The sequence below is a fragment of the Corapipo altera genome, unplaced genomic scaffold (genome assembly GCF_003945725.1).
Source record: "Corapipo altera isolate COAL_440 unplaced genomic scaffold, ASM394572v1 61295, whole genome shotgun sequence".
Lineage (NCBI taxonomy): Eukaryota > Metazoa > Chordata > Aves > Passeriformes > Pipridae > Corapipo > Corapipo altera.
The window spans coordinates 6,397-18,219 of record NW_020885103.1 but is presented as its reverse complement, the minus strand read 5'-3'; the positions used below and the strand labels follow the sequence as shown (position 1 = coordinate 18,219).

The 11,823-nt window shown below is 44.9% G+C and overlaps 1 protein-coding gene across 1 annotated transcript; it reads right to left on the bottom strand.

The window, feature by feature from the left end:
- Positions 1–40: 40 nt before the first annotated feature.
- EPGN (epithelial mitogen) lies at positions 41–11,296 on the bottom strand. Its single transcript, XM_027669743.1, has 5 exons — positions 8,561–11,296; positions 7,957–8,046; positions 2,773–2,893; positions 1,889–2,041; positions 41–1,576 (listed from the first exon to the last, which is right to left on the bottom strand). The coding sequence occupies exons 1-5, from the start codon at positions 8,595–8,597 to the stop codon at positions 1,522–1,524; spliced, it is 456 nt and encodes a 151-aa protein (XP_027525544.1). The 5' UTR covers positions 8,598–11,296; the 3' UTR covers positions 41–1,521.
- Between the last annotated feature and the right edge of the window lie 527 nt (positions 11,297–11,823).

The following is an 11,823-nucleotide window of genomic DNA, read 5'->3' as shown; positions in this document are numbered from 1 at the left end:
CAGGACCCCCATGTAAGAATCCCCCTGAACTCCAGACCACTCGAGTGCCACAGGCACTTTTAACCCTTTCAAACTCCACCTTTCATTCACATATCAGAATTGTCACCATAGTCTCACAAATACACAGTTTTTTCAACAAGCAACATGCCTCCTGCTGTGAAAACTAATTCACATAACAAAGAAACTGCGCTTTCAGCAAGCCACCTGAATTTAGGAGCTGATATTACCCCACAAAATCTCGAAGTACCAACTGCCTTTCTCTGGAAGATGACTGAGCACAGCAGGTGAGTCTACAACGTACAACAGTTGAAATGAAAACCTCTGAGAGCCATCTCCAGTCTTGTCAGCACTGGCAAACACTCCAGCTGTCACTGAGAAGTCCCAGTTAGTGCCACCATCTTCAGAATCAATTTTCTTCTCTTTTCTTTGAACAAAATCTTTGTACCTTTGCAATTCTTTGTAAATGAGATGAAGAGAGCCAAGCATCCGATATGTAGTCTGTTTGTCCAGGGTAGAACCAAATCCCCAAGATAATTTTTTTCTTATTTGAGTGGTCACATTGTGCTGATAATGTGAGAATGGAGTAGAGTCTGTTTCCTGTGTACTGAAGTTTTAGGAAAAATTCCAGCTTCTCTAGAAATTGAAGTCTTGTGCAGAAATCGGGGTGCAGCAAGGCAATGTTCTGCCTGAAGTTCCATGGATCTGAGGAGCTGCTGGATGATGTTTGGGATGAGAAAGGTTCTTTGTCAGAAGCACACTCCATAATCCATTTTGAGGAAGATGCCTGGTTCCTTTGCTCATGAAAACAATAAGAGCATGCCACGCCCAGAGGTGTCATGATCTAATTTTCCAGGAATTGCTTAGTCTCTATTCCTAAGTTTAAGAAAGTTTTTGCAAACCAGTCATTGTCCTCAGTCCAAAGCATTTTGGTTTTGTCCTTTATGGCAGCAGAAGCCTGTACTTGGCCCATTACACTGGAGGTAACAGCTGGGTTGGAAGAGGGATGTTTATCCACACACACAGCCAGCAGACACCAAAATCAGAATCCAAACGTTTTCTGGTCAGTGCCTGATGTCCAGAACACAGCTCCACTGTGAGAGAGGTGGTACTTTTCCTCCAGGAGAAAAAAGAAGAAAAAACAAACAAAAAACGAAAACAAAATGCACAAAAGACCAAAGCAGAACACTGTTCTAGGGCTTGAAATGACTGAAAACAGCTAAAACCAACCAGGTCCTCCCCTTGGCAAACACCAACCACAGGAAAGTGTCAAGAGGCCTGCCAGTGCCCTCAGCTGTTTGGACCTGAGCATGAGCCACCTTTACCAAGGAGAGGAGGTCTTTCTTCAACACTAAACGGAGCCTGTCAGTTCTGCAGGAGTTCCCTTCACATCCTGCTCTGCCATTCCCTCGAGTTCATCTCCTCCTCGAGGCTGGGGCACCTGTCGGGTGGTGCAGGGGGCCCTTCCCAGCAGACCTTCCCCTCCTTTGCAGGCAAACTGGTGAGTGTCCCAGTGCCAGACCTTCACAGCGCCGTCTCGCCCACGCAGACTTTGTAGGGGGATTTCAATTTCCTGCATCTAAAATGGACACCATCCTGTGATTTTTATCAGACAAAAGCACAGCACACTGAACAGAACCAAAGTCTAATCACCTAACTCATTCAGGCAGCCCAGGTGAACCCTGCATTTCAGACAATCACACTGTTGACCCACTGACAGAAGGGAAAGCAGAGGTAGAGTGTTAGTTCCCGTAAGATCACACCGCAGATGAGCAACAGGCAAGAACACACTCCCAGAGCCCTCCAGTTCAGATTTTTGCAATCAAATAGTTCAATTAATTGATCAATTAATTCAGATTAATGCAATCAGAAGGTTCCAGATCTCCCGTACCTCTTTCTTACGTAGCAGTAGATGATGGCAAGTATTCCACTGGTCAGTATTCCTACACCAATTCCCACAGCTATGTAGCGCTCGTAAGAATCATGTGCATATGAATTTAGTGTTAAATGTTCACACCTTTCTCCATTATAACCTGCAAGGCACCTACAAAATAAATACACACCATGCAAAAGTTATTCAGAACTTGTTATGCTTTCTATTTCAGACACATGTTAGTTTTCATCAGTTTTAAACAAACCAGAAGTCCAAATGAGGATGGGCTGAACCTGGTGCTCAGTCAGAACCTCTTCCCTCCACCAACACTACTAGTTGCCCCAGTTTATCTAGTTTAAAGCTAGCTCAAGTACTGCAGTCACAGCAGCAATGCAGTCTCAACATCCCCTCATGGTGCAGGGTGTCGACTAAGAACACTGTGCTCTGATGATCCTTACCTGCTGCAATGTCTCCCAAGGCCAAAGCTGCCCAGTAAGGATCCTACAGAATTTTAAGGACATCATGGTCCTGATCGGTTTGTAGGCACTTGTGGAATAAGGGAGTTGCAGCCGACATTTTGGAAGATCCTGTCCCCTTCCTCTTGCCAACTGTGAAAATTTACTTATTCCTCCTACTACTTACCAGCTGTGATTTGAAATGGCACCATGGCAGTGACCCACAAAGCTGTGAATTCCCCCCCTCCCTTCTTTAGTCCATTTACACTAGGACAGCACTACAGCCTCTTTAGCAGTCCCGAGCCACCACAGCACTCGGGTCTGTGCCATATTTTAAGCTTGCAAGTATTTGACTGGCACTAAAAAGTTGCATTAGTACCATGTGGCAGATAGAAACAATGGCAGTGCTATTTTAGGAGAATGATACTAAAAAGCAGCATTCTTTACTTGCATATGGGTTTCCTCAGCTCGCTGTGGAAGGCACAGAGCCCGTTGATACAATAGCTGTGGTGTTCCTCAAGGCAGGTCTGCATGAGCTTCAAGAGCTTCGGCTGCTCTGTGTAATCCACTGTGAAACAGAATAAAGTCATGTTAAGTTTAGCACAAAAAAAGTGACTTGAATATACTTTCACAACTGAAGCAGAACAGCCATTGTGTGCAGCAAACACTTAATACATCGACTTTACTGTGCTCTGTCTGGAGAGCAGATTCAATCAGTGCAAAACAGAACAAGCTGCTGAGACGTTCCAGCACGGCTTTGAGACAGCACAAACTGTAAATCAGTTGCTTGCTCTTGACAAATGTGTACAAAAATGATAATGGGAGATTCATCCAGGGTAACATCCGCATTATCCAACCTGCAATCCAATTAGGAAAATCATCCCAGGAATAGCAGGAGTTTAGGACACATGAAGAGCACTGCATTATTCTCTGTATCCTTCCCAGTTTGAATTCAAATTAATAGTTAATTCATTTTTTCTTTTCCTGCTCACAAGACAAACTATTGCACTTCTAGCACTCCTGCCTGCCAGCTCTGCAGCCATGAGGGAGGATGAATGGTGGGACTGCTCCCTCCTTCCTCCACGTTCTAATGTTAGCAGAGTGTCCAATGACACTAGTAAGCCCCCAAGACTGCCTGGATGATCTTGCTGTGCAAAAAGCTCAGTCCATGGCAACCTAGCTTCTGAACTCATACAAAATTCCAGGTCAGCAGGTACACTTCCTGCACAGAAAATGCTACCTTTTTCTCAGCCATGGTGGTTCAAATGGGAATAAAGAAGCCACGGGAGCAGGGGTGCGGCAGGTGGAGGGAAAGCTCCAAAGCTTCACCATCACTGCAAGCATCTGTTCCAACTGGTCCCTCTACTCAGTTACAGGAATCACTGGTGGGGTGGGGTGTCCCAGCAATGCCTTACTATTTCAGGGGACTGCTTTAGTGGTGGCTGAAGGTGATTTCCTAACCAAGTGCATGTCAACACCAGCTTTCAGTTATGACCACAAGAAAAATAACATCATGCAGGAAGGTGACAAGGTCTGCTCGGAGTGACACAACAATGGTACAGCAAGCAGAACCCTTCCTTTCTGACTAAGTGCTGAATCAAGGTCTGGAGATACTACACAGAACCACTGCCATGGACAGAAGCCTCAAGCAATCCTGTGGGCAATTCACGGACCCCACTACATATCTTTCAGGAGTAACGCCACTGACCCCCTAAATTCCACATCATATTCCAGTTTGAGACATTTAATGGCAGAAATCTCCCCTGTGTGCTCTACTAAGCTGATTTTTTCTTTCTCCATCTGCAGCTTTATCACAGAGATCACAGGCAATGCAGACAGCTGCTCTAGCTGAAGCAATTCACAACTTCAGCTGTGAATGATGTGGTTTGGACACGCAAAAGGCATGATGCTATCACTGATACTCAGATCAAACACAACTACTTTGAGAACAGTGCCCTCTCAAACCTGATAGAGTCATCAGACTTCCAGCTTAGCAAGAGGACTCAAGGAGAACAAGTAACAATTCAAATCTGATTGAAAAATGCCATGTTGGTTTACTACACTTCCTCAGGAAAAGCTACAGGGGTGGAAGAAACACATCTTGTTCTAAAACTAACTTCTAAGGGCTGAGAAAAGGGCATCTTACCCATTTTTGCAAGGAGAAAAAAAATCACAAGTTTCTCTTCACACTGTGGACCCTAGAAACACAATGAAAGGGAACAAGTTGGTCTGACCCCAGAATTCAGGTCTGACTCTTTTCTGGCTGGCTCCCAGAATGTTGCTGACAACCTCCAAGGACAGGCTCAGGGCACAGTCAGCACAGGACAGGCCTTGAAGGGACAGACTTCAGGAAGAAGTTAAGAGAGGACAGGTGTCAGGAAGAAAAGACAGATCTTGTGACAAGAGATGGGTGACACTACTGTGCATGGGAGGACTGTACACTGCTCTCTGATGGGGAAAGCACGAAGGAAGACAAGGCACATGGTCAACACAGCTGCAGAGTTGGGCTTGCCAAGGAGATGCAGGATGCAGGGGATCTGCAAAATCCCATTTTCAGTTAGGTCTAATGTACCTGCAGACCAAAGCTCTGCAGGGAAGAGTTTCAGAAAATAGGCAGTGGCACATTTACGTTTTCCCCAGGACTCACCTCAAACACTTGGGCACCAACTGTTTTGAATATCCATTTAAGCACAAAGTGCAGTAGGAAATCACTAAAAATAACCCATCAAATTCAGCCTTTAACCTGCAGTTCCTGCCACCCAAAGTACTACTCTTCTGCTAGGCCCTGAGATGATGTCTATTGCACAGGTTTAATATTTCACTTCTATCTCTGTCATAAAGGAAAAAAAAAAAACCAAACAAAAGAAACATGTGGAAGGTACAAATCCACACTGCAGAGGCATGAAATCGCCAGCCACCTCCCACTTCCACCGCCTGGGTTCCCACATCCTGAATCCCTCCTCACTCACACCAGCACTGCCGAGAGGTGGCAGCCTCCTACTACCAAGGCCTGCAGGAAACCTTGCTTCGTGCATGCCCGCGATCCTCTTCCCTGAGTGCTGCTGTTATTAGAATCCCAGGTCAGCCTGGAACAGCAGCCTGCCTAGAAAGCATGAGACAAACCAACACATTCCTCCGTCGCTGTCAGGAGGAAGAGCTTGGTCTGTTGTGGGTTTGCAGGATCAGATATTAAGTCTACACACAAAAACTGCGTGTGCTAATTATTTTGGCATTGCAAAAGTACAACTGACCTCTGAAAGAATGAGTCTTGAAAACAAAAAAGAACGCTTTTCTAACCTACCCCAGAGCATTATGTTAATTCCTATCATACTGTCCACCTAAATACTAAACAAGCTGTGGAATAAACATGTCCATGTGCCCTTTCATGTCACGTGAGGAGAGCGAAACATGCAGTGTAAGCACTTGACAGCTGCCTGCAACTGAGTCATTCAAACAGATACAGCTGGCAAGAGCTGACACGAAATCCAGGCTACAGGCACTTGGAAGCCTGGGCTTGCCAAAACTGACAGACTGGCAACAAAGAGTCAGCCAGTAAGCCCAGGACAGCTCAGCCTTCAAAAATGGTGCACCGGGGAGGAACGGGAGAGTCCAAAAGGGGAGGGAGGGAGGGAAGGGGTCAGCCACAGGTTCAGAGCCTCCTTTACAGGCTGCACAGAAAAACCAGCTGACAGCAACGAAGGGATCCCATTTTTTCCCCAGTGAAACCAAGCCCTTCCCTACTCCTGGCTGTCCATTTTGCTGTGAAGGCTCTGTTTCAGCCCCAACCGTGTCAGAAGTTCTGTACTCCTGCCGTGCCATTCCTCCCACCTCCTCTCCATGACCCTTCCTCCCACAGCTGATCACTGAGCCTAACATTCCCTACCCCCAGCGCTGGTGACAAGTAAAGCCTATGTAACATAAATAAGGAAAAAGGACATGATCTTGTAAATAGGAGGCAAAGGGATTGAGCAGAAATTAGTGATTTTCCACAGACTGCACCTCAGTCTCCTGAGGACTTGAATCCCACAAGAAACTGCCAGTTCCTCCAGTGGATACTGAACAAGAAATTCATTTTTTTAGAATCCACTATTATGAACCCCAGTTGTAAATCTTACTATAAACTTACACTGCACAGGAATAGGAGCTACCAGGAAACTTTCAGAGAGATTCAGCCAGTTTTTCTGGTGGCATTTCTTTTTGAGCTTCCTTCTGGAAATGCTGTTTTCTAACTTTTCAGTGGCTTTGTAAAAGGCCCACCGGAATACACTTTTAACTCTCCATATAAACGTGCGCTTGAATGTTTTTGAACTTGTTTCTACCTCTGAGTGGAACACTCTCTAAGGGAAATGCTGGTATCCTGTTGACTACCACGGCCCCAGCTGTCATAAAGATTCACAGGACAACTACAGACACGGCTGTGACCCTGTAAATAAGTCTCCTCTCTGTTAAAACATGACCCATCACTGCTGCTTTCTAGAAACAACACAAACAGGACACTTAATGAGCCACAACATATTTCCACTTCATTATCCTCCTGTTTGCTGTATGCAGCTCTGTGAGAACTGTGTCACACACAGACACACTAAACCAGACCACAGTGCTTGAGCTGCTGAACCAAAGTACTGCAGTCAAAAATCAACATCTTCTTGACTTCACATGCATATGTGTGTGCATACATGTTTTACATACATATATATGAAACCCACATATACAGTATGTGTATGGCTGAATGTATATATATAACACTGTACCACTAGGACAGACCAGAAACAATAACAAAGCAGCTTGACTTGTTCTAAGAAAAATAAAAATCTTATGGATCTACTAGAAAAGCTTGGAAGACATCCTGAGAGGACTTAGAATTAACAGCAGATGGTTTGTGTGCATATTTATGGGCTTTCTAAAGTGCAAAGACATTAATAAGTATCACAGTTAGAACCCTTTCCTCCTTTACTGACCTGCCAAAACCTCAGACCCAGATGGCAGAGCTCTCCCAAAGCACTGACATCACCAGCACCTCAAGTAACATCAAGAATGCAGCTGGCAGGATAAACAGTGCTCTGCTCTCACATGTTGGCAGGCAAAGAGCTTGAGTTCACATTTCAGTCAGAAAAAAGAAAGGAACAAGGAAGAGAGCCAGCACTCTGAGGAGGGCTGTGGAAGCCACGACAGCCAAAAGCAAAACTGCAACAAAGAAAGAAACCACTGAGTAACAGTCATGAGAGGTATCACTTGAAGTTGTGCTTATTCATTCTCACTTCTGCACACCAAGGTGCACACTGAAGACAGATGGAAACCAGGCACCAGGTAAAAGTAACAGAAATTGCCATTAGAAATGCAGGTCATCTATCCTAATTAGCCCTGTCTTCGTCAAATTATAGCTGACTTGGGTTAAATGATCCTTCAGCTGGTCATCACCGAGCCTATCCCAGCTGGGTGGCAGCTCTGAGTACGGAGAGGTTTCGAAGGCTCCATGAAGAAAGCAGCTCATCTCACAAATAAAACACACAAATCCAACAGTGTCCAAGTGACAGGAGCACCACAGCAGCTAACACCATAGATTTTGGTGGAGTTTTTTGTTTGGGTTTTTTTCTAATTGACAGATTAGCAAACAGAACAAAAAAGCAATACCTTCAGCGTTGTTTTTTGTCCAATTATTCCATAAGTCTGTGCTGAGGGATGAAGCAGTAATAGCTGACTCTTCACTCAGTGCCCCCGTTGCTGTGTAATGCAAATAGATGCTTACTGGAACAGAAAAGCTCAGTATATCTATTCAAGGTTCATTTCACCTAGAAAGCACTTCATACAACATGCACTTCATACAACCCCCATACAAGGCAGCAATATAATAACAATTCACTTAAAACATTTTTGCCTCAAACTTCCTTTTGCCACGGCATAATTATGATTGTGAGAAAACAAACATATGGCTTTGCAAATTTCCCAAATACAAATCCATCCTGTTCTCCACTCTATTATCTTACACAATTTTACGACACAGGTATGTGTAACATACTACAGCCTTACATCTCTTCACCAGTCTAAGCAGATTCTTTTCAAAGAATTCTAAATTATACCCTACCAGTTAAAATTTCATCTGGGTTTCAAACTGAAGTGGTTCTGCTTCGCAATGTCTCTGCACACTTCCCACCCCACTGCTTATTTCAGAAGAGGCCAACTATTGTTCAACAAAGCCCTGGATCTTACGACATGGAAAAGCTTCCTCCAAACCTACCTTTCAGCAAAATATAGATTAGCATTCCAAATGCCATGGCAGGCAGCTGCTTTGACACCTTCTCAGCTCTTCTTTCCAGGTGGCTCGCCTGCTGTGCTTATCTGTGCTCCCGTGTTTTCTCTTGCACTTATACGCCAGGAAGCGTCATCTCTTGTTCTCACCAATCAAGAAAAGGTGCATCTGGCAACAACCTCACCCCCCCGGGCAACCACACATTTATTTAGGAAACTGCTATTATCTAGCAATGGGATCAGGTTTTCTTTTGAAACCCTGGTTTCCTATTACCTGTGGGCACAATTGCGCAGGCAAAGGTACAGTTTTAGAGTGAGACCCAGAATCTGACAGAGCAGAGGAACAAAAACCAGCAAAACAGAGGTGAGCAAAATGAAAATTTACATGTTGTGGAAACGTGGCGTTTCCTTCCCTTCGCAATGTGGGTGTTGTGTTACTTCCAGGAGGATATTCAGCCTCAGGATACTACTCTGGAGGTCAGGGTCCAGGGATCAGCCCCTGCTCTGCTAGTGTTCCTCCCCTGGTCCTCCCTGTCCCTCAGTCCCCACCATCCTGAAGAGGAACTGTTCAAACAGCTAGTGCTGAGATTAGGAAGTGATCAGACACAAAGATAATGGATGATATTCTCCATCAGTGACTGCCAGCAAGAGGCCTTTGATCCCAGACTCTGCAAGCCTGAGGGGTGTGCTAATCCCTTTCCATTCAGCCTGGCCATGCACAGCTCTAGGAAGCAAGGCAGCCCACTGGTATCCACAAGGCCTGGATTGCTGGCTGGAGCTGTGGGGCAGAAGTCCAGAGCTGGCAAAGCACAGGCATTGAGGAAACACAGACTGAAAGAGCAGGTAAGCTGTTGCCTCCTGTATCAGGAGATCCCTTCACTACTGCCAGAAAAGCCTATCTCTGCCTCTCCATCAAGTGACTGTGCATAATGAGAACAACTGCACTTTTTACACCATGTGCTTGGAGGTCTCTAGCACATACTTGTCAAACACATTTCTTATACTAAACCACTCTCCACAGCCCCAAACACCGTCTAACTTCCTTGGAGGCAGGCAGCCTGGAATGACTAGGACTGGTCTCCGAAGGATACTGGAGCAGATTATTGGAAAAGCCCAGTTCAATAACATACATGGACATCAACAACCTGACTCTCACCAAAGAGGAGCTACACCCTTCACTCCAGCAAGTTCCTTTCTCAACTGTGAGCCCCAAGCAATAACAACATTTCACAATTTTTATATTTTAAAACCAAAAAGCTTCTAATAGATGCCCTAATAACTGGTCAGCTCCAGTTCTCCCTCTCCACTGCTCTCTCCCCAGTGATCTGCAGGATTACATCTAACCACTTCACATGTTAAGGGAAAAACACAAGCTAGTTATGCACATTTTAATTATGCGTTTTCCTGCTCATGGACTGCATTCCAGGAGGCTATTCCCTTCCTTTGCTATCCTGAATTGCTGCATGCCTGCACGCTGATCAAGTGCCCTGCACACTTCCCAGACAGACAGGGGTGTTTATGCCTACCTGGACAACCTCTGCTATCAGTCCCAAGCAGGGATAAGGCTCATGAGCCCTGCTTTCAACACACAGCTGCACAATGGGAGTTTAATCCAGCCTGAATCCAACAGGAGGCTTTGTCATGAGGCAACACACTGGGTGTGGTAGGCCTGGGACCAAGCTGTAGTGGGCAAGGCCGCGCTCTGTCCAACACACAGTGTTCATACTTGGACCGGGCTTGACCAGGTCGGGCACACCAGCATGCTTTTTGGGTTGGTTCATGGGCCCTTCCCTCTGGATGCTCCTTCTGGGTGTTCTCCCAGTGGAGAGTACTCTCACAGGTGGGTCTGGCAGCTCTGAGGACAGCACATTGTGGAGCAAAGCCAGGGTCTCACTAGCTGAGAAAAGGGAAACAGCTTACGATGCACAACAATGTGTTTGAAGGGCATGACAGAAGCAGGCTCGCTCAAGGGACAGGAGCACAGCGCCAAAAATGGTTATTCTGCCAAAACATGCAGAGACAATCAGGCTTAAATCAACAAAAGCAAACACGAATCTAGAAGAGTAATGCAAACAGCCAGACACAGCAACGACTGAACATGCAAGGCCTTCATTTACTGCGCTCCACACACACAACCAAGGGAAAAACACAACCACCCCCAAAACTCCATCAACATTTTTCACCAAGACTAACAAAACAGTGAACAAGTTTTATTCCATCTTTCAGTCATGGGTTTATCAGTCGAAGCATAGTCTCCATAGCTGCCTTGACTCTCCTAACATTGGTATTACCACTTAAATTTAAATAGACAAGTGTCTGCACTACTGCCATTGTATATTTAGTAATAATTCTGTCAAACTTTTGCAAACACTGCATTAAGGCAAACTCTCAGAAAGTCCATCACAAGAACAGTCAGCATGGAAGGGATGCTCCACCTTGGCTCTTTTATTACAGTAATTGCATTTTTCTGTTTAATGCAATAGTATTTAGCCACAATTTTTTCTTTCCTCTTTCAAGTTATCTAAAGACCACCAGCAAACATCTAAGGCTCTTGATGAAAACAAATCACAGTTATCCCAACTGAGACAAAACCACAAAGATAAAAAGTCCCAACTGGCTCCCACTGCCTTCAGTGGGAATGCCAACAGTGCACACGCTCAGCTGAACAGGCATCTCAGCATTAACCCCACTCCAACTTGTACATTGCATGAGACTATGCTAGATCCATCCATACTGATCTTATCCCATATAGTCCTCTTTAAGCAGCAAAACATCGTGGCCATTGAAGCCAAGCCTTACAACATGGAATAAAAATAAAAAGCCTTGTCATGCAGCTCCAGAAAATAAGAGAATATAATTAAATGGCTTTAAATTCCAGCACAAATATTCTGGCACAGATAAAGTTTTGGTTTGCTCTTCCTCTTCACCCACTGCCCCACTATACTGCACATATGCAGTAACATCAACTACAGTTCACCTAATTTCAGTAAAATCCAGCCCAGTCAACTGTTCAGTTTGGGAGGTTTTTTTGTGAGATGAGGAGATTACACACCAAAACATTTTGTCCAGATATGAAAATAAAATAATTCAGGCCTCCATTCTACCTATTTATTCATGCTTACCTCTTGCAGATGTTTAAAATTTCACCAGCATTCAAGTTTACTTGGCTATTTTAAAACATTTACTGAACATTTGCATTCACGTCAACATTCCTGCCTGGCAGCTGACACAAACACTGCAGTCTCTCACTCC